The sequence below is a fragment of the Pleurodeles waltl genome, chromosome 8 (assembly GCF_031143425.1).
Source record: "Pleurodeles waltl isolate 20211129_DDA chromosome 8, aPleWal1.hap1.20221129, whole genome shotgun sequence".
NCBI classification, from domain to species: Eukaryota; Metazoa; Chordata; class Amphibia; order Caudata; family Salamandridae; genus Pleurodeles; species Pleurodeles waltl.
The window spans coordinates 1,482,170,272-1,482,194,075 of record NC_090447.1 but is presented as its reverse complement, the minus strand read 5'-3'; the positions used below and the strand labels follow the sequence as shown (position 1 = coordinate 1,482,194,075).

The 23,804-nt window shown below is 45.4% G+C and overlaps 1 protein-coding gene across 3 annotated transcripts in view; it reads right to left on the bottom strand.

Annotated features, from left to right (window-relative positions):
* GRAMD1C (GRAM domain containing 1C) overlaps positions 1-23,804 on the bottom strand; it is a 1,284,216-nt gene that overhangs the window by 422,476 nt on the left and 837,936 nt on the right. For all 3 annotated transcript variants that reach the window (XM_069202670.1, XM_069202671.1, XM_069202672.1), the window contains one exon: positions 11,513-11,702. In XM_069202670.1, coding sequence (XP_069058771.1) covers positions 11,513-11,702 — 190 coding nt within the window. The remainder of the gene's footprint in view (positions 1-11,512; positions 11,703-23,804) is intronic.

The window sequence follows — 23,804 nt, the reverse complement described above, 5'->3', positions numbered from 1 at the left end:
CTATATATAAATAAACACAGTATCAAGCATGTGAATTTTTGAGAGATCCAATACTGGATAAATTGTTGTTATAGTCCGGTGCTATAAAACATTTAGAAACAAAATAAAAATAAAAAACTGAAATTGACCAATTAGAGTTTAAATAGCTAAGTACAATTTCCTACTGTGTCATGCACTGCTTATGACCTCACATATTACATCACTCATGACATGTTAAAAGACATCATTGATGATATTTCATATGATATAATTGATGACCTCAATGATAACACCATAGTCCTATACATCATATACTTACTGAGTGTACACATGTAGGCCTATTGCGTGGAAAGTGTAGGCTGGGAGACAAGTGTAATTTTTGCACATGTTAAAAGTTATATGGTGCATCATTCTAAATAAACAATGTTTGGGGTGGATGTAGTAGTCCATGTTAAACAAGATAAAGGCTGAGTGCACCTGATATAGGTTGCAAAAGAATGATTAAAAGTAGGTTGTGGCTTAAAGCCAACGCCAGTTCCAAACAATCTTTGAGAAAGGGAAAAGTTGCAATTGACAATAGACTATCCACAAGTGGATATCTAGGCATGGATCCATAACAAATAGTTGTATTACAGTGGTATATAAAATGTAGGGGTGTGCCACTTAGAGGTGGCTTATCTTACACTGGTGTTGTACGTACAGCTCTAAGATTGTGACCATGTCAGGAAAATATATTTTACTAAGCAACAGAGTGTTAGCCATAGGGCCTCAGAGAAATTTTCTTTTCAGTGGCAAGTGCGATACTGTCAAACTCCTAACTGAAAACTGCAGGTTGTAGGAGGCTGGCCTGGCTTGTAGTGGGTACCAAAGGTACTTACCCCTTATATCAGGCCCAGTTATCCTTCATTAGTGAAACGTAGTCAGTGTCTAGAAGCCAGGCTCTCTAGGGGTAGTGTGGATGACAAGACATGCAAAGCTCATGCAATACCACTATAGTCACACTGTACTCACACACATGAAAGAAAATACTCAGTGTTACAAAAATAATGTACTTTATTTTGGGGACACCAATGCCAAAAATACCACAGAGACTATACCCCCTTAGGAGGTAAGTAATACACAAATTATATACACTAGTATGCAGAAATAGCTGTAAAAACAGTTAGAAAACAGTGCAAATAGTGAAAATCACAATAGTTAGAAATTGGCCTAGGTGGAACACAAACCACATACTAAGAAAGTGGAATGTGAATGTCAGTTTCCCACCTAGGCAAGTGTAGTGTGTAGAGGGGCACTGGGAGTATTAGAAAACACCAAAGGTAAGTAAGAGAACCCACCCCAAAGCCCAGGAAAGCAGGAGTAAATCACAGTAATTTTCCTAGAACACACAAGAACACAAGAAGGAAGATTATGCAAGAACCAGAAGAGCCTGCAAGACACCAACAATGGATTCCTGGACCTGAAGACCTGTGAAAGACAGAGACCAAGTCCAAGAAGCTCTGAAGAGTCCAGAGAGAACAGGAGCCCCTGCTAACCCAGACAAAGGTGCAAAAGAACCACAGATGAAGAACAAGAGTCAGTACTGCACCCAAGAAGACGGATGCGGGCTCCTGGCTCCAGATGATGTCCCACGCCAGATGGATAATTGCAGTCTGGTTTGTGTCGCTGGATTCGGCCAACAAGCCTTGGCACATGCAAAGCACACAGCGGAAAATTGCGCTGCCGGGACCAGGGGAGACCTGGTGGACTCTACCCAAAAGGGAGTGACAGGGGTCTCTCAGCAACTCAGAAAACCCTCAGAAGACCAGGCAGCGTGCACAGGAGTCCCACAGCACAGGGGCAAAGAAGGTGCAAAAAGGAGGCTCACGCAGCACTACACAAAGGGATCCAAAACCACTGGAGAACCACTCAGGAAGCTGTGCGTTGCAGGACAGTGCTGGAGTTGCACGGTGCACAAAGAACTTTGGGGAAGGATGCCAACAAGCCTTGGCAAATACAAAACACACGGTGCACAGGGGTACTGTCTTGCATAGGGAGGCAAGCTCTTACCTCCACCAAAGTTGGATAGTTGGACGTCAGGACCACTTCAGTTCACCAACCATGATGCTGGATCCATGCACTTCATCAAGAAAGGAGACCCAAGCCACCAGTTGTCGCTGCAGAGGGGTGCCTGCTGAAGCAGGGAACTGACTCCTTCACGTCAAGGGAGATTCCTTTGATCTTCTGGTGCAGGCAGAAGCCAGGCAGTCCTCAAAGGATGCACGACCTAGAAACAGTTGCAGTTGCTGGGAGGCGCTGAAGTTAGTGTTGCAAAAAAGTCGTCTTTGCTTCTTTGTTGCAGTTTGTAGCGTTCCTGGAAGTCCAGATGCGGGTTCTTCTGTAACAAGGTGAAGAAAAGGATGCAGAGGATTCCTGCTGGAGTCTTGCAATCCGAATCTGAAGAACCACCCAAGAGAGAGACCCTAAATAGCCCTGAAAGGGGATTGATCAACTACACAGGTAAGCACCTATCAGGGGAGGGCTCTGATTTCACCTGCTGGCACTGGCCACCCATATGCTCCCAGAGTGCCCTGCAAACTTGGATTCCAAGATGGCAAATCCCAGGGACCCTCTGGAGGAGCTCTGAGCACCAACCCTGGGGTGGTGATGGACAGGGGAGTGATCACTCCCCTTTCCTTTGTTTAGCTCCCTGCCATAGCAGCGACTGGGGGTCCCTGAACTGGTGTAGACTGGATTATGCAAGGAGGGCACCATCTGAACTCTTTAAAGCATTTCCAGAGGCTCTGGGAGGCTACCCCTTCCATGCCTGTAACACCTATTTCCAAAGGGAGAGGGTGTAAATCCCTCTCCCAAAGGAAATCCTTTGTTCTGCCTTTCTGGGCTCGAGCTGCTTGAGCAACAGAAGGGCAGAAACATGTCTTTGATGTGGCAGCAGCTGGGGGTGCCTGGAAAACCTCAGAAGGCTGTGATGGCAGCACCGGGAGTTCTCATAGGAGCCCCAAAGGGCATGGAATCATTCATCCAATGCTTGCAAAACCCTTGGGGTATGATTCCAACATGTTTGATACCAAACATGGTCATATTCAGAGTAGGTATTGGTATAGGTAGTGACCTATATCCAGTGCACACGTAAAATGGCCTCCCCACACTCACAAAGTCTGGGAAAAGGGTCCTGGAGGTTGTGGGGGCACCTCTGCTAATACACTCATGGAATGAAAAGTCCGGACTGCAGGACTTATTGTGCCGTCCACTAGTGTGCCAAAGGAAAATAAGGCTTCAGGCCTGCCAATGTAAAAACATCCCTTTTAAATGTAAGTAAATCAGCCATATGTAGGCCTTGTAGCCCACAAGGTAGGGTGCACTGTATTTAAAAGTCTTACATGTAGAAAATTAATATCACCATGGCCATAAAGTTACAAGGTCAATAAAAGCTATTTTCACTGTGATAGGGCTAGTTGGTCCATACAGAAAAACAGACTACAGTTTAAAATACTAACACTGTATCTCGGGAATGGGATCAGATAGAAAAATAATAAAACCACTATTTATATTAGTTATTAAAAATCCAATTCAAGATAAGTGGGAGTTGTTTATATATATTAAAAACTTCACTTTTAGAATGGTAGCCCTTACCCGCCTCATCTGTTAGAAGGCTAATTACCATAAGCCTCTGCCAGTTCAGCCTGTGCTCAGCCTTGAATAGGTTTGAACGAGGTGTGGAATGCCTTCCAGGACCAAACAATACCTTTAATAGGTAGAGAGGACTCCTCTGAAATCCACAGAATATTCACAATAGGGGTCGTGGGCATCCAGTGATACCACACTGTCAAATCCTGCTTGACAGGCTTGCTGAGCCACATGTAACACTTGGGGAATACGTGAGAGAGTGGACACGATCCCAAGACTATTCTTCTGGATTTATCCAAGATTGTGCTCGGAGTACGATGATGCATCTGGAAAGAAAACTGGTGAAATGGCACAAAGTTGCAGAGAATCAAATTCAGTTTCAAGACAACTGTAAAATACGGGAGAAGTCAACGGCCCGGATTTACACTTGCATGATTAATCAAACTGCAACCAAGTTTGACTGCTGTGGTGATAATTGTTAAAGATGGAGGCAAACCTGTAGCTGTAATTTGCATATTCTTGAGACCTCTTATAGATGTTTACACACACTTTGCTCCTTGAAAGCTAAATACTCAGATCACACTTTCCTTGAAAAGATTACAATTATCTATTTGAAAGCTCACGAGAGAGAACCAGTAGTCCCGACACTTATTGTCACTCACTTGTAAGCAAAGCAGTAAAGCACTGGGAAAAGTTGGCCTTACTGCTAAGTTTTTATAAAGAATGCAGTTGATACTCATTCAAGGAAGCGAGAGAATCAGGTGCACTCCCCCTGACTTTGCAGAAGATGGTCCCCATAGCTTCACTTAAACCAGGCAAGGACACATCCAGATGTGCATGCTACGGAGCAGTCTCTTTAATTAACATGGACACTCAAATATTATTGAAAATTATTACAACAAGGCCGGTATGTTGGCCTTGTGCTACCGGAATAGATGGGATACATTCCTGGCTGCTCGATGGTGAACAACCTCTATACTATATTTGCCATGCTACATCATCTATGCCCTGAACTGGAGGGAATGATAGTTTTTCTGGATGCCAAAAAGGCATTGAACTGTATTGAGTGGAGCTTCATGTTCACAGAGATACGAAAAGCAGGACTGGATAAGATCACAGGTTAGATTTCACTGCCCCAAGCCAGTGCGAGTGTAAATGACTTAACGTTAAAGCCTATCGCTATCCCAAGGGTCCTGTCAGCGGTGCCCTTGTCAACACTACTATTTACTGTCGCTTTGGAGCCTCTTTAGTAGATAGCAGAGTCGGATTTCTCTTTAGGAGGACAATCTCATCCCATACATCTGCCTTCGCAGCAGACTTCAAGCTTGCTTCCCAAGACCTCCTACAGAGCCAAGTGCTTAAGCAATTATTCACTATTACTAAAATCTCCATCACCTACTTTCTCTAACATATACAAGGGAAAGAGAATGTGGATCTGCTCCCAGCCTAAGGAGTTTGGGAGTCCAATGTGGAGTCTCCATTGTTGGATCAGTAGTGACAATTCTTTTAAATGCAGACTAAAGCTACATCATTAGACAGTAGAAGAATGCCGCATTCTAAGTTCTTACACATATATATTACACATCCACTAAGGTCCAGTCATTCTGAATAGTGGTTGATATTAGATGTAAGCACCCTGAGACTATTATATTCACACATCATGCTTGTGTCTAAGAATCTAACTAAACTGGAAGTCTATCTTTTCGATATTGACAGAAATAATAGATGGGGCCTTAGAATCCTCCTCAGTAAGAACATTATAGGGGCATTTCAAAGACATTCCCATATCAATCTATAGATATGTGGCAGTGAGGCAACTACAAGTGAAGAGGGCAGCCTCCGTACAATAGGACCAGGACCGTGCCTCAATAGTAGATGCATGGATAGGAGATTGAATTCACTGGAACAATCCTGCTGGCACTTACATGACCCTCTTACCCCTCAACTTCGCACCCCAAAGTTGTTTAGAGTCCCCTTCACAACTAATAAGAGAACAGAGAAACTGTAATGCAAGATGAACTAGTAGTCTAAAATCTGCACACTTTTGTCATTAAATGTACGCATCAATCTGACTTTGATGGTATTGATGCAGACCTTATGTACATTTACTACAACAACATTTGTGACATGATAGCTCATCGCTGTAATTGTCATTCAAGGAAAATGGTTCAGTCAATGTATGAAATACACCATGGACGCTATACTTTCTGCTCGACTTACAGACTAAACTGCTGCACTACTGAATATTTTTCTTTTTATTGTTATGTTTATTAAACATACATGTTTTTAAAACATGTTTTCCTAATTTTCTTCAGTACCAGCAGATCACTAAAGGAGTTCTTCATTGATCTGTTTTGGTGAAGTATCTATTAAAATCTCACTATATAGAAGACAGGTTTTTTTTTATTTTTTTATTTTATTTATTTTGCCATTTATTAAGCGCAACATCAGACAAACACATCAGAGAGGTCATAGGCATGTAACATGACCAAATTCAAAATAGGAAACAGTAGAGTCTTATATCCAACAGACTCTTAATGCACTGAGGAGTCAATCAATAACATAAATCGCAATTATTATCCAAAACTCATCAATGCGACCCGCCGATGTGTAGAAGAAACAACATAAGAAAGACCTCCACAACAGGAAGGGAAAGGCAGAGCAGAAAAAGACAATTAGAGGAGGGAAAGAATATAGAGCAGAAGAGGTGAGAGGAGATAAGGGACTCGCAGCCATCAGATCAGCCATACATATGAAGTCAGCGATGAAGTAGCGCAACAGGTGGGTATAGCTATTGCACAATTCCTGAGGGCGCTAAGGCCGTGGAATGGTCAGTGAACGGGTCTCTAAAAGTGCGCACAGGGGTCCATATATCTCGTGGCCGGGATCCATCCAGCATCAGGTCCCAGCAAATCAGTAATTGGTCATGACAATATAAAGCATCATGCAACCATTCAGAACAACGGGGAGTCTGCCGCCTCCCACAGCACATTGCAACCCTACGTTTTGCCAGCAGCAACAGTCCGATCAATCTCCTGTGCACAGTAGGGTGCCCCTCAACACAGCCCAAAAGGGCAAGTCTAGGGGTTTGCGGTAGCTGAGTCATCTCCTCAATCGCCCGCAGCACCTCTGACCAGTACACACGCAGCATTGGGCAGCTCCATGCCAGATGCATGAAGTCTGCATCAGGGGTCATACATCTCTCACAATGCGCTTCAGTCCAGAGGCCCATTTTCTTCAGCCTAGGGGGTGTATAATATAAAGCTCAACCCCACCTGAGCCAGCAACGCAAACATAGTGCCATGCTAGAGAGTTGAAGGCCTTAGAGCCATCTAGAAACACCGCTGCAGCGCAGTATTCAGGTCGAATCAAACTTGATATCGCAAAATAAGTTTGGAAGTTATATAGTGTGGAGCGATCCAGCAGAAAGCCCGATTGGTCCGGCAGCACCAGAGAAGAGAGCAGAGGCTGACAACGAGCTGCGAGCTAAACCAGGATCTTATTATCAATATTGATCAATGAGAGAGGCCTATAGGAATCGCAGCAGCATGGATCTTTCTCGGGCTTCAAAATTGTCACAAGGAGAGCCTAACGCAGCGAGGGCAGAAGGAGCCTGGTCTCTAGCGCTTCCGCATGCACCTCTAAGAGGTGAGGAGCTAATATATCAGCATATTCCTTATAGAAGGCTGGCGTAAGACCATCCAGCCCAGGTGCCTTATCCCCCGGTAAGCTGCATATTGCCTGGACAACAGTTCACTGAGAAGGGAAGATCTAAATATTGCCTGTGTGCCTTCTCAAACCACAGGAGGCTAATATCCTCGAAATAGTCCGCGGCAGCCTCCAGGTTTAACCCTGGGGGTTCAGCGTATAGAGGTGAATAAAAGTCAGTAAGGATACGCGTGATCTTGCCCATGCCAGTGCAAAACACTCCAGACACGTCATTCAGCTCCACAATATAATTACTTGCCCACAGCTTGCGGAGCATTGCGCCCAGAGTGTGGCCAGCTCTGTCCCCCTCACTGTATCGCCTCGCTTGAAGCAGACCTCGGGCAGGGCAGCTTCCTCAAACTGTGTCATCTTCCACCTCAAGGCCACCAAAAAGTCCTCCGACCAGGTCAAAGCCAAGCGTTGTTCAAGATCAGCAATCTGGGCCTCCAGTTCCGTCAGCTTGTGTCTTAACATCTTCAGCAAGCCGTGCTATTTAGAGAGACAAATCCCACGGATCACCACCTTAAAGGCCTCCCATACAGTGCCGGTGGAGGTCACTGGCCCCCAATTCTCAGCAAAGTAATGAAATATTGCATCACGGACCTCATCCCTGAATACCTGGTCCCCAAGCGCGCCATGAGGGAGATGCCACATAAATGCATGACGCGGCCCACTTGGAACAGCCAGCTCCAGCATGAACGGCGAATGATACGACAGAGTACGGGCCTTTTGCTCAATGGACTGCATCCAGAGCTCAACATCCCTGGTGCCAAGCCATAGCTACAGTGCACATAATTGACGCAGGTTCCTTCCCTATCAGTCCTGTGTTTTTTCCTCAATGAACCCACCAAGGCACCCACCCTCCATCACCCGCGCGAGGGCTCTAGCAGCCACCACATCCTGGGGTCTAGCCCAGCTCTCACGATCTACCCCGAAGTCCAACGCCACATTAAAGTCGCCTCCCCATAACAGTGACCCAGGACCCAGCGAGTCGATTAGTCGCCCCACTTCCCCAAGGCATTCTGGGTCATCCGTATTTCGGCCATATAGTGCTACCAACCTACAGGCCTGTCAAGCAGCGTACCACTCAGCATAACATAGTGGTCATTGGGATCTACAAGTGCCCTCTCAGTACGCCATGGAAGACCCTTCCTGCTCAGAATCACCACACCTCTTGCATAGCACAAAATACAATGCAGCATGCCATTCACCAATCCAGCCGGCCTTCAGCCGGTGCTTAGTGGACTCCACCAGGTGAGTCTCCTGCAGCATGCAAATGTCCAACGCATGGCGTTGCATATAAGCAGATGCCAAACGCATCTTGCGCCCGTCATTCAACCCGCGAACATTCTAGGTAAGACAACGCACAGGCGTCACATTCTCTTGCACCACAACAAAGCCTTATCTGAACATACATCGTCCCATAGCATCCCAAACAAGGCTACCGCGGCTTGCAGGGGAAGGAGTAAGAACAGAAGAGAGGAAGCAGAGGAAGTAAACCAAGCATACACCAGTCCCAGCCCCCATCCACGCTGACCCCACCCCTAAACGGGTCAGAGCTACAATTCCGCCCATCCCCCAATGCATTTTCCCCAGCAAAATAGCAAACAATGTAAATTGACTCCTCCAGTGGGGCAAAAACGAGGCCATCCGGAACTCATCCCTTGTGGGATGATAGGGCAGGGGGACCAACAAATAAAGCAGATCATCCCGCCCCAGCAGTAAACAATCAAACTTACAGAGCACACAGCCCCGGATACGGCCACAGGGGCCTGGGTAGAAAAAGAATAAATGTAGTCATTGTCACTCAGTGAGCCGTCCTCACCAGCAGCGGTCCGCGGGCTCCCCAACGGCACCTTCTTAGGGATAGATTTAGCAAATTTTGGGGCCAGTTTCGGGTCAGTAAAGAAATATAACTTTCCCCTATATTGGACCCGCAACTTAGCCGGGTAGAAGAGGGAGTATTTTGCATCAGTCTGGCTAAGCGTAGGCTTAAATCGGCAGAAAGGCCTTGCGAGCCGCCTGCACCCCAGGAGTATATTCAGGGAAAATGTTCAGTGCCACACCATTGTACATCACAGGCCTGCACTCCCCGACCAGACGAAGGAGGGTGTCCCTGTAATTCAGCAATCGCACAATAATAGGGCGCGCAGGGCCCCCCGGAGGAGGCTGCGGTCCCAGAGATCGGTGGGCCCTCTCAACCACCAGCATCCAAGAGAGCTCGCCTGGGAAGAGCTCAGCGAGCATGGTCTCGACATAATCCTCCATGCGCCCCATAGCCGTTGACTCCGGGAGGCCCAATATGCAAATGTTATTACAACGAGAACGGGCTTCAAGAGCCTCATTTTTATTCCGAATCACCTCCAGCACGCGCTTTATGCGCAGCAGCTGCTCACCATCATCACACTGACCATCTTCCAAGTCCGAGGTGCGGGATTTCAGCTGTTCAAAACATGAGTCATGACCATTCACCCGTTCCTTTAAACAATCCATCTGTTCTGTCAAATGGTCAAGTTTGGCGTCAATGCCGGCCAGGCTGTACTTAAGGTCTAAAAACATAGCCTTCACTGTGAACGCAGAGGACTCCTCAGTCAGAGGGTCATCGGTCAGCCGGCCGGCCGATCCGCTTTTCTTTTTCCCCACTCTCAAATGAGAGCATAGCCTGCTTTTGTTCAGCCTTCCCCATCCTCTGCACAGCCGACCAAACAGGCAACCAGCGGGACACCACTGCACCTCATCAGCAGGCAACCATCCAGCAAAGGGCCACCAGAAAAAAGAAGGCTTGACCAGGAGACCTCTCCCACAGGCCACCCACTTCGGAACAAGGCAGGGGGAAAGAGAGGGAGCGTCGGGCACCAAAGCCAGGCCAGCAGCCAGCACCGCGCAGCCGGTCACAATCCCAGAAGCTAGCTCAGCCCAGCCTCAAGAAGCAGCAATCCTTACGAGCACGGGACTCCCCTGCCCGCACAGCACCGCCAGCGAACCCCACAGGGCAGCAATGATGAGGTCCCGGGGGGCCGCAGAAGTATCAGCCAGAAAGGGGGGTGCAGAAGAAAGAAAGCACCCCCGGAACATCCTACAGCACCCCCCCCCCCGCCCCTTTGGGAGGGGGTCATTAGGCACCTACAGGCACTGGCGCGCTGAAGAAAAAAAAAAAAAAAAGAGATGAGGCCCCCAGCCTCCAAGCCGTGGCGATTTAACGCCTCCGCAGGAGCCCGCCGTCCGATCCAGTCGCTGACTGGGCCCCGCAGGGGCAACAGCACGGCACCTCTGTCCAGGAGGCAGCTCCCCGAGTCCTCAGATGCCGTCTCAGGCGATATGAGCAGGGCAGGAGGCTGCTGAAAAGGATAAATACCCCGTTCTTGGTCCCCGCCGGCAGAGTCTCACGGTGTGGAGGCCATCTTGCAGGACAGCCAAGCCACGCCCCCCACTGTATAGAAGACAGTTAATGGAGAAATCGAGGGATCGTGTTACATGTCTAGCAAATTAACTTGTTAGTGCATACTACTCAAGATTTTCGTTAAGATGAGGGAGTTTAGGGGTTTATGTTAAAACACTACTCAAGCCTACCATCCAGTTGCCCAGATCCAGGGAATACAGACCCTAGGTCAGTGTGAGCATTAAGAGTTGGTCTTTCGACAGGAAGGCTTTCAGAGAGAATACTTGGCCTCCATCATTAAACTGGAAGTACAGGTGCTGGGCTTTGCCAAAAAAAACAAATATCAGATATGTTGTAACTAGCACTATGGTATCCAGCTGCCAGTGGTTCAGAGGATAGCCAACAAAGCATGAGACAATAATGGCCCCTGGAACAATCATCTGAATATCCCAGCTGGAAAACTACTGCAAAGGAACAATAGACATAAGAGGGAACAGGTAACTCAGATTAAATATAACAGGTAACAAGGGATCATAATGTCTCAGGTATAGGGGAAGACCTTCATGAAAGTGGGGATAAACCATGTTTTGTGACAGATTACAGTGAGTTGACTGCATGCATAAACCCAAATCTGTGCTTGTTTATCATATGATATATCCATTTATAAAGATATACACATATATCAGACAAGAAAGATGTAACTTCTTGAGAACAGATTAAAGTATAATTTGATTTTAAAATAACAAATGAAAACCTATGTGCTTTATCACTGCCACTAGAGATATGATAGTGCCTCACTTGCTCTGTTACATGTTTTACCTTCATCAAGAGAATCAGTGTAGCTGCTCTTCTCCAAAAGCTGGTCCTCATTCCCATTTACATCCACCATGTGTAGTGCAGATGACTGTCCACTCCGCCTGGTACTCTGTGTTCTTTCTGAAGTCAGTAAAGGGCTCTTCTTGCACAACCTTTCACTGTCAGTCTCCTCCTTTAGGCTCTGCAGAGGTCCCTGCAGAAAAGTATAGTCATCAGTAAGACACTTAAAGCAAACTCAGGTCTAGGGACCTTAAACTAACTAGGAGTTACTAAATGGATTTTACCTACGGTTTACTTTATGGACAAACATCCATGTTGTTTAGCATGCAGAGGCACGTCAATCACATGCCCACTAGTATTCTCTTTGTGCCACTAGTGTGTTAAATGATCATCCCTTGCATACAAGACTTTGACCATCCCTGCAAATCTCCAGGAACATTTTAAAAGCCATCTCTTTTCCAATCTCCTGCCACCAACGATCTCACTTCCTTACCTTTTTCTCTGCTCATCCACTCCAAAATCTTGTGCTGGCACAATTTTCCCCTCAGCTATGTAAATGTCCTTCATGCACCATTTAACACAGTAGTACATCTTGCTTTGATAGCTCAAGGGATTGTATTATTGAACATGTGGTATCTGCATAGTCAAACTTAACCAAAAGTCAATGAAGCACTGCACCGGGGATGTCAGGAATTTATGAGGGGACAGGCATGGAAAGAGACAGAAGTCGATGAATCCATTCTGTCAGAAAAAACTCAAAAGACAGGGTCGAGAACAAACAATTCCTTGTCAGGGACAGTAAAGAGAGCACAGTACCTCCTGGCTCCTGTAAGAGGGCTGCAAGCTAGCAAGATGGTGCTTGGTAACTTTCCACTTGTATGGCACCTGCTCTTGTTTAGTACGTCACCACATTGCATCCTTTCATGTTTGTTGTGTTATTCCCTTCCACGGTTCATGTTTCTTCTTGCTTACTTTTGCCTAACCTCCTTTCCTTGTTAGGGTACAGCACTCCATAAACGTTGGGCAAAATTTATTGTTTACCAGGCTCATCCAACCAGTCACTAACACTTAGTAAGTTACAGAATAAATGATCAATATTACATCACTTGATAACGAGTTGATATGACTTTGATTGGATGAGCAATTAATGAAGTTTTACTGGACTCTGTATGAACTCAAAGGAGCAGAGCGGATGCCAATTGGGCATACATATGGACTGATCAACAAGTATAATAAATGCATTATCACGCGATGTAATATTGATCACTTATTGTGTAACTTACTAAGTGTTAGTGACTGGTTGGATGAGTGCCTGGTAAACACTAAATTAAGGCTTATCAGTAAATTTTGCTGGTATTACAGGGTCTTTTGGAGGTATTCACCCTGACCAGTGCACCTTCGGAGCTAGTCTTGAATTAAGGATAGGTAGCGCCATTATACTCACTGAATACTTTAACCATTTCAATTTGGGCAAAATTGGTACCATTGCTACAGTTGTTTTTGCCCGAAAGCCCTCCGGGTGCTTCTGGGGCTCCAGATGATTCCTGGTGCACCTTTGAGGCTTGTTATTGCTGTCTCCTCTGAAGTACCCAGTGAGTCCAAACTGCCTTCCATGATTTACTCATATATATTCATTTTCTTTGTGCCACTTGTTATTACAGGGCCTTCCGCCTTATCCCTGAAATAGTTAATTCCAACAGCATCCACTCCAGAACACAGGACTCCTGTAAGTTTTACCACCTCTCCTGCTGAGTTTAAAAGAAAGCTATGAAAAACCAGTCTCAAGTCATCCTAGTGGCCCCTTACTGGGCCTGGAGAGTGTGGTATCCAGAACATCTGAGGATGTGCTTCTGGCCCGCCAAGCAGCATACCACTTCGGAACTATGCTTGCAAGCTCAGAGCTGTTTAATATATTGTCATTTGTTTTGTCTTAGGCCCAGGAAGGACTTACGATGGGCAGTTTCCGGCCATTCGGTATTTATCGGACCAACCATCAGACAGGACACTAAAAAGTGGAGAACAAAAAACAAGTCAGCAGACCTTTCCCATCTATGCACCCAGGATCTAAAACATCCCTGTATCCATAAGATAGACCGTCACAACACTGTTCCAATTTTGGAAAGAGCTGAAGACACACCTCAAAAGAATCATCACAGTAAACACTCACTGGTTCACAATCGGGCAGATGCCCTGACATTTCAACCACCTTCAAAGTCGCCGAGCCTCCCAGAACCAGATGCACTGTAAAGGCCAAAGAGGAGCACAGCAGACTGAAAATGCTCTCGGCCAACCTTGAACAACAGATAACATCTGTGGGACTGCAGTATAGGCACATGAAAGTATGCATCCTGCAGGTCCAACCCCACCATTCAGTTGCCCAGATCCAGGGAATACAGACCATGGGCCAGTGTGAGCATTAAGAGCGGTTCTTTCCACAGGAAGGCTTTCAGAGAGAGTGAAGTGGTAATATAGGACGAAAGCCTCCATCCTTCTTCAGTATGAGGGAATAGTGGGAGTAATAATCCTTCCCTATTTCTGAGTCCCAAACCCTCTTGATTATCCCTTTGGACAATAGAGCTTGCATCTCTTCAAGTAAGGTTGATGGATGCTCCTCTGAAAGGAGCTCTGAAGTGGTAGGAAGCTGTGGTGGGATGAAAAAGAACATAAGGGCATGGTGCTGGCGGATGGTTGGAAGACCCATCAGTCGCATATGATGGATTGCCACCTGGGAGAAAAAGGTGACCTGTGCATTGCCTTCCTGATTCCAAACACCTACCACAAAACAACTGGGGTGACTGCATTGGCAGCGGGAGGCCCTGAGCATGTTCACCAACCCTCTGGTGTAGCCTCAAAAGGGCCCAAACTCATGGGGGGAACAGTTTAACATAACCAAAAACGCACTGTGGTCTTAAAAGCATTCTAAGGCAGAGCCAGCTTTTTCGTTGGATATTAGAATCCATTAAAATGTATAGCCAACAGAATCTGCCTGCACATGACCTGAAAAACCTGTGGATCACATTGACAAATGGCAATGGAGCACCACACTTGTGCTGACCACTCGCCCCAATCAATAGGTAGTATCCAGGCCAGCACAAATCATGAACTAGGCTGCATCCTAAACCTCATCAATGGTTTGAACAAAGGAAGCCCTAAACTCTTCCAGGATCACTGGCAAGAACTAATCGGCATTGTCCCAGTGGGTGTGCCTATACTGGGCCTGTAGGCAATCCACATTGACCAACCTCAAGGCTAGGATGGTAAAAGAAAACATTTATTTCTGAAAACAGTAATCCTTTTTGAATCCCTGACCGGGGAGGGTCGTCAGGAAATGAATTAGGATTCACCTTGGTGGGGGTAGCTTGGACCACCAAACTCTCAGGACAAGGATTCTGCATAAGAAAATAGGGTTCTGCAAATGCTGGTCTAAGGTGTCTGGCCACCTGTCTGTTGAATGGCGTACAAGAGCAAGGCTTAGACCAAGTGTTCATCAGAGTGTCCGTGAGGGCTTCGATGATAGGGAGTAAGGGCTTAAAGGAAGCAGGCCAAGGTTTCCTGGACTTCTGTAAAGACATTTGTCTTAACTTTAACAGGGCAGTTGTAGGTCCAGGACCTCAGCAGCATGTCTAATTACCACAACAAAAGAAACACTCTTCTGTTGGCAGGCCCAGTGAGGAAAGCAAGTCCTGTATCAGGGGAAGTATGAAGTCCACTGGCCTATTGTAAATCCCATCATCACCACACTCATCTCTTGGTGGTGGTAAACTCTGGTCAGGATCAGAACTAAAAGGCTGATGGAGCCTCTGAAAATGGCTCTGGGGTAGTGGGATTGCACTGTCTGAAGAAAGTTATGTAGGGACAAGGGTGTGCTGGAGTGGAGTCAGAGCGTGGCCTTGGTCAGGGTCAAGATGGATTAAGTTTGGGTTTGGACATCACAGTCTGCAACAGATCCCAATCCATTGTCTATGAAAGAGGGTCAGCCATGGGCTTTGACTCCACACCAGAGTTGGTGTGGGACTACAGGTGGGCTGTAGAGGCTCAGACCATGCTAAGGACAGATCCTCTGGTGATAACCCAACTGGAGGCCCCTGCATATCCTGGAGGCCAGAAGACGCACCAAGAGTGAGTCAGTAGAGTGCCAAAAATATGCTGTATGGCCTCCTGAAAGGCCTCGGCCGGCTGTGGTGTTGCAGATGGCCCAGGGAACTCTGGGTGCATCAGGATCAAATGCAGGATCCGCTACTCAATTGGGGATCGGGAGCAAGATCAAGTAGTACCTTGATACCTTTGTGACTCCTCTATAGATAGAGTGGGGGAATGGGTCTGTGTCCCAATTTGGCTTCTTATGTTTACTCCCCAATTTGGACTTCAACTTATGACAGGACTTCAACCGTATAAAAGTCTTGTCATCGGAAGGGCTTCTAGACCAGGAGTGGGTCCACACCCTAATGTTGGAGCAGGACTTACACAAAGTCTTTGACTTCTTTTGAAGTTCAGAGACATACAGCTTTGCTTCTTTGTTCTGGATCACCTTTGGGTGCATGTGGGAACACTTGTCCCACAACTTGGAGTCGAGCTGGAAGTCCAAATACTAAAGGCATGCCTCATGCAGGTACGCTACTAACATCTGTTCTGAACAGTCACGGCATGGTTTGAAACCTGTATTTTTTAGGTAGGAACTTCATTCCTTTGCACAGTTTGAAATATCGTCAATGCTGACGAAAGAGGGGGCGCAGTGCAAGACCTGCATTCAAAGGCGCGGAAAGAATGAAACTGAAGTTTGAGAGTACTGGTGGTACTTATATGTGGCTCTGCTCCGACATTTCTGGAGTAATCAAAGCCAACAGAAGCCGCATATTCCTCACCTTAAGAATATTCCCAAGGTGCCAGATGCCACCTAGCACCACTATAAAAAAAAATGTCTCAATCCAGTCTGGCCCCTCAGGAATATTCTAAAGGTGAGTAATCTGCAGTGAAAAGCATCCACCATAATAAAATGTTTATCTTATATTTAACAGAATCTTGCCAAAAGAATGAACATTTTGATCTTACTAAATTATTCTGAGTCTGTGATCTCACAACAATTTATCTTGGTTTACTTCTGAAAGAAGAATGAAGCAAAACCTTTGCCCTGTGAAAAACTTAAGCACCCATTAAATAAAGTAGATATTTAAAATAAACCCACAAAATGTTTAAGTAAAAAAGGTTCTTCAGAGGTGGAGCTAGACACGCACCAGAGCAGTCACAATCAATGTGAACACTGGCACAAACTGATCTTTAGACAGCCTATTATTATTGGGAATATGACAGCATTAGGCGGGCCAGTGTTCTAAGATGGCGGAAGCAGTAGTCTGCAAGGGAACTAGTCAATGATGGCCAGAGACATTTGGCAGACCACAGGCTAACCAGAGCAGTGTCTCTACCTTTTTCATGTGAATCTTTTAAAATGACCAAAAGATGATTTCAGACACAGGAGATGCATCTTCTGTGCACCTGCTTTTGTCTAGTCTGATGTATGGAGAAATATGAGAAGGGTAAAGGCTGAATCGGAGACATCCAAAACAATCAGGACTAAATGAAAACTGTCACCCTTGTACTGCATCAGCACTGGAAAGTTTAGTGGCGCAATCTGACCGAAGCAAGGTGGTGAGTAGCCCAATTGAGCTTAAGGGTGAGCCTAAACGCTCCCTTTCGTTTGCTTTGATGTTCTTTTGCTGTTTTAGGGATATTTTTATCTAATTTTTCAAAAGACAATTTTTATCTGGTAATACTTATAAAATTTCAGTGAGAACCCTTTTAAAAATTGTGAAAGTTGAGAAGGCACTTTATTGCTAGGTTCAGTGGTGGGAAGGGACAACAACGATAGAGCATCAGAAGGGACCTCGACCATAGAGACGCTAAGCAGAGTAGGGTTCTAGTGGTTCCGGGAGTCCATAAATGACTGCGAAGCAAGCGCGCCACTGGCGTGCCAAAGGCAAGCCTATCTGCACCCGAATGGGACCAGGACCCCGACCTAACCACCTCAAAAAAAGTCTAAGACCTAATACTTGAGTTATAGACTATCTAGCATTATGCCTAATAAATGGGGAACTACAGTGTTCCCAATGTAATTTCATTCTAACAAGTATGAAAGAGGTCAGAACTATAAATTCAAGAGTTACAAAAAGACGCGTTGGGCTTCTAAACTGTAGATCTCTTCCCTGCCATAAATATGAACTACTTACCTCAATAGAACAGTTTGACGTGCTGTTTATTACAGAGACCTGGTTCCGAAAATGCTCCACACCTGATATCATTCAGTCCCTTGCCCCAGATATTATATTTGTAGTCCAGATCGCCTACATAAAAAGGGTGGAGGCATTGTCATTATTTTAAAAGAGGTCTATAAATGTGTGTTTTTAGCCCCCTTGATATATGTGAAAACGTAGGTTTTAACATTAAGTTCTCGCCCACCTTCTCCTTTTTGGGAATTTTAATCTAATCTAAAGACCCCACTGGCCATGTACAGGGTTTATGAAAGCCCTACCAAAGTTAGTCACTGGCCACATAACAGATCGCCAAATTTTACTTTTGTTAGATTTTAATTTTTACTTGGATGAAATTAATAATCCCCTGATCACAAATTTTCTTCAGGACAAGGGCTGTATGCTTCTCACTCAAAGAAGGGCCCACCCATGTCAAAGAGCATCTTTTAGGTCATGTTTTTAGTAGTAAACCTTAAAATTAAAAGCCCTTTCCCCAGGGGTCTGGACCACCCACGCTCTCATTTCTTTTATGATGGAAGGGCCTTCTCCTCCAGTGGGCGCTAAGCCTTCTATGAACGAAGACCAGAGATGGTCTAAACTTAAGACATCTGCCTAGCTATACTTGCCAACTCCAGACCAATGTTAAGCAATAATCACTGGGGTGCTAATATTATGGCTAATGGGTGGGTCAATAACTCCCTGGATGATTTGATCCCTATTGATAATCTAAAAATGGGATGTAAAGAAAATCGATGCCTTGTTTTAATGAATCTTTAATCTCCCTAAAAAGGGAGTGCAAAAAACTGGAGAGACAATGGAGACAGAAATATGATCAGACTTTGAAACTTGCTCAATAGTATCATCAAGAGGTAAGAAGGGCACAAGCCGTCTTTTATGAAGATCTAATGGGCAAGGCAGCTAAGGCTCCTAAAGAACTATTTTGTATTGTACACTAAAAAAACTGGACTTTTTTGCCCAATCCCTCAGAAAGTTTTTATGAGCTAGCAGCTTATTTTCAAAATAAGGTTGAAGACGTTTATTGTGAATTACAAAAAAGCAGAGTAGTCTCCTGCATGGATCCCGAAACACATTAATTGATGAAAGGGACAGATCAGATTGATTGCAGAACTTTCCCCTAATTATGGGAGAAGCATTCCCAGAGTTGTTTTGGAAGGTGAAATCGGGCTCCCCATTAGATTCAGCTCCTCCTCACAACCTTTCACAATGGAGCCAAGACATCTTATCTATAATAAGGAAACTATTAAACAGCTCAATTTCCACAGACATAGTCCCACAGGAATGGAAATATGCGGCGGTCAAGCCTTTGTTTAAAAAAACAAATCTTGACCCGGCATGCCCAGGGAATTTTAGACCCGTCTCTCTGGTGCTGATATTTGGGAACATTTTAGAAAAACATTTTAGTCTAGATGACTGCCAAAACTGATTCTGCCCTAAGCACAGCACTGAGTCAGCCTTATTGGTAGCCACTGAGGAGGATAAACAAATCCTAAATAAAGGAGGAGCGACTGCCGTTATTCTCCTTGAACGGAGCACAGCTTTTGACATCGTTGACCACCAGATAATGGCAGTCAGGTTGAAGGAAACTGGCAGAGGAGGCACTGCCCTAGACTGGAGTCTGTCATTTTTAACAGATAGATCATTTCAGTTCTGCGAACCTCCCTATTTCTCTGAGATAGTGTATTGCTCTACTTTAAGAGGAAATGATGCCAAAGCACTCTTAGTCTGAGTAATGAATTTATCAAGGAACGTCCCTGATATCAAATAAAAGCACACAAAAATATGAACACAAACATTTAACTTGAATGCAGTGAAACGTGTAGATGCCAAAATACTCAAAGCAGTTAACCAATGATAGGTAGAAAATGTGCAATACATCAACAGTGAATATATGCAGTGAATATATATGTATATAGTCAAGCTAAATATTTAAGAAGTAAAATGCATAACCATAGGGATTGAATCCATCATTCTTGCCAGCATCAAGCCAAGAAACCCTGAACAGCTAAGGCAGGAGGTCTTCCCAACATGGGATTATTTCCCTGAACAGTGAGTCTACTTTCAGACAAGCTCCTACCTCAGTGCCAAGTTTCCCCACCTTATTTGCCTTAAATCAGCGCACGAGGAAGGTTCTTATAATCTCCCCCCTCCCTTCGGTTTTGAAACGCAAGCACTGGCTGTACTTGGTCTGTGTCGAAAACACGCAAAGGAATGGGCCCCTCCCCAATGCTCATTCCAGAGCCAGAGCTGTACTTTTCCTTGATGAAAACATTCCCAGGCTGAGACTCTTATCATGTCTACCTTCCACATCGCCCATGTTGTGTTCCAGCATGGTGCAACCCTGTGCTGGCGAGAAAAGTAAGCCTAGTGCGGAAAACCCTGCTACCTTGTAGCCCAGACATGGGAGAGTGGGAGCCCAGGCATTGATTTTTTTTCTCGCCTAGATTAAGGTACTTCTCTATATTTTGGCTCCCCTGAAGCAGTCCAAAAAAGGCTACAAGTGTTGCAGAATGCTGCGGCCAGGACCATCTATAAGATACCTAAAGGGTCCTCATTCAAGAAAGCCTAGACCTCCTTACATTGGCTTGCTGTGGAACACAGAATTAAATGTAAACTCATAGGGCAATACATGGGAAAGGCCCTTGTAAAATAAGAGCCCCTCTGACAGCCTACACCCTGAGCAGGACCTTAAGATCCTCCAACAAGGGTCTTCTATCAGTTCCTCACATTCAGGTCAAACGGGGTGGAAGATATTTTTGTTATCTTTCTCCCAAACTGTGGAATACATTACTAATCATGCTGAGGACTGACCCGGATGAAGCCAAATTTAGGAAATGTCTCAAAATCTGGCTCTACCCTAACTGTGAATTAATTGCAGATAGGTAGGTGTACGTTTCTGACTAACACGTGGGTAGCGATAAGTTAAGATAAGATAAAGAATACGATAAAGAATACGATAAAGAATAAGATTGGCAGCTAATGTGCTCTATCATAGAATGACAATGGACCATCGGACAGAAAACCGAATCGGGGCCATGCAGCAGAAGTGCAAACATTTACACTGACCCTGGAGATTTTAACTGAGTGCCTAACCTGGTTGTCCTGACTAGAAGACATGGAGGCTAAAGGCAATAAGCAAAAGGAAAAATAAGACAAAAGGGACATTAACACAAGGTCCTTGGACATTGCCGGCTAAATGAGATAACGCCAAGGAAAGCAGGATTCGATTGCCCATGTCTCACGTTTGGAAAAATCTTCTTGATATTCATAATGACAAACTCGAGAAAGTCCACGCACATTCTACAAGGAAACTTAGCTCAGTGTTGTGTGCAGAAATCTCATATGGAAGATAAGCGCTGTTTTATTTACCTGCAGTACTATAAGCGGTATTACCCACACAAATTGCTGGGAGAATTCTTGCTATGTGGTTAACTATTTCTCTCTCAAAATGTCTTGTTAGGAAACTGACAAAGTGGATGATCCCCCCTAAGATCCAAGAGGTCAGGCAGATCCTGTTACCATCAGACAAACACTTATGGGTTAAACCACTGCAGTTATTGGTTTATGATATTATGGATCAACTCAGTTTAATTACCAAATTGCAAACACAGAGATATGTCAGGTAAAAGTACCTATAATCATGAGGCCAGCAGAAAGCCAATATGTGAAAAATAAAATAAAAAATAAAATAAAACTAGGATTTATAAAGCGCTGCAAATCACTCGTGAGGGTCTCGAGGTGCTGAATTGTAGGCACGTGGAGATTAAGGTCCTGATTACGACCTTGGCAGAGGGGATTACTCTGTCCCAAATGTGACGGATGTCCCGCCCACTGTGTTGCAAGTTCCATTATTTCCTATGGAACTTGTAACACAGCAGACAGGATATCAGTCACATATGGGACAGAGTAATCCCCTCCGCCAAGGTTGTAATTAGGCCCTAAGTAATTTGACCAGAATCACAGGATCTTGAGCCGACGCCGAGACTCGAACCTGGGCCACCCAGCTCCGAAGTCGGCAGCTCAGGCCCTTAAGACTCATCTCCTTCTGCCCTCCTCTTCTTCCACAACACACCAAAAGTGAAGCATACCCTTTGAGCTATCATAAACTATTATTGATACAGGTTTAAAGTTACCTCTCCCATCTCCTGTTAAAAGATAAGGCTTTGTCACTCCCCACTCTTGGGAAATTAAGTTAGCCTGGCCTGTATTCAGGATGTGATTAGGCCAAAACGCACAACACCTTTAAGTATTTAAACTTTGCAGAAGGAAGAGCTACAAAAGAGGACGGTATATCTCGAAAGTCTCCTTCATTATGGTCCAGGGACACTGTTAGCTTCTCCATGCCAAACAGATCCCATATTCGATACAACCAGCTTCTGTCTCCAGGATCTTGACAGTACCCAGAGGGAAAGTATTACATAGGTTCTGTGCACAGTGCAAGGCCTATCTGCCCGTTTCTTTCTTTTTTTGAGAACCACATATTTATTTTTTCAAAAAATTGAAAACAGTGCACATACAGTAAGCTCCAACACAACAATAATGTGAGTACAAGGCATAGGTTGCAGTCCGTAACTGGACACCCATCGCTCAGCAGTACATTACAACAAAACACCATGATAGGGCCACCATTTCCCCCATATTTTGTCATGTTTTGAGCCTCATAGATTGTTTTTCCTTGACGCGCACACCAATCCATCCCCACCCCCCACCCTGCCAGCGAAGGAGCCCCAGAAAGCTTCCACCCACAAGCAATATCTCACTTGGCAACCAGGCACACAACCCCTATAAATGTCTCATCAGCCCGGGGGCCCCTAATTCTTCCAAAAGCCCCAGCAGCGCAAGCTTGGAATTTAAATCAACAGGACACCCCAGGACTTCTGCCAATTCTTTACCAATACCCTCCCAAAAGGGTTGTATTCGGGAACAATTCCAAGTTATATGGATAAAATATCACCCCAGGAGACCACACTTAGCACAAGCTGGCCCTGCCCCACCCGACATGCGACATTATTGCAGGGGACAGATCGGAAGCGTGGAGATAGTTGAACTGCACCATTCGCAGGCTAGCCAATATAGCTAACTCTCAGGGGCTAACAAGGACTCCTGACAAGCTTCCTATCCAGTGCATCTATCATTGGTGCAGATGGTCTAACCCATCCGGGACATTCGCGAGCAGCAATTTATACATTTGGGACACTGCTTTCTTCCCCAGACTCACAGTTAACAATTTGGCCTCAAGTGGGTTGTAGTCGGGGAGCTGGGTGTGCGTTGCAGCATGGGCCCCCAGAGGTGGCGCAACTGCAGGTATCAGAAGAACTATGTCTGGTGCAGCCCATAGTGTTTTCTCATGTCCCTGAATGACATAAGATCATCTCCTACATATACTTCCCCTAAGTAAATAACCCCTATTAAATACCACTGTAGAAACCCTTTAGTGTGGTGAGTTGGTGCAGCCGGTCGCCGCACCACAGCAGGGTCATACAAGTAAGACGTTAGTCCCATTTTATAAGTTTCAGAACAGCCCTCCAACAATTCACCACCACTCAGGTGCAAGACGCAGTCTGGACAGGAACCTTCTGCCATAAAACATATCCAATAGACCTCCAAAGCCTGCCTCTCGGATCTCCAGTCGATACGCCGGTAGTCCCAACCCCCGGCAAACCAATCATTTATGGGCACCACCTGGGCGGCTAGGTAGTAAATATATAAATCCCATGCCTCCCTCATATGGGGACTTCCACACTGTATGAAGAGCCACCTTGTGCCACCCTCCATTCCAAATTAAATTAGTAAATTTAGATGTGATAGCACGGAACCACGCCTTTGGTATTTGGAAAGGGTAATTCACAAGGGCGTACAGGTATCGAGGGAGCCACATCATTTTAAGGAGGGATGGGATTGAGAAGGAGATCCTCCCAATGCTGCAGGTCCCTGTGCAGACGTGCCAACAAGTTCTTGAAGTTTAGCACTCACGCTAAGTCAGGCAAAAGGGAAATGTGGACTCCCAAGTATTTAAATATGTTTCTCCGCACAGG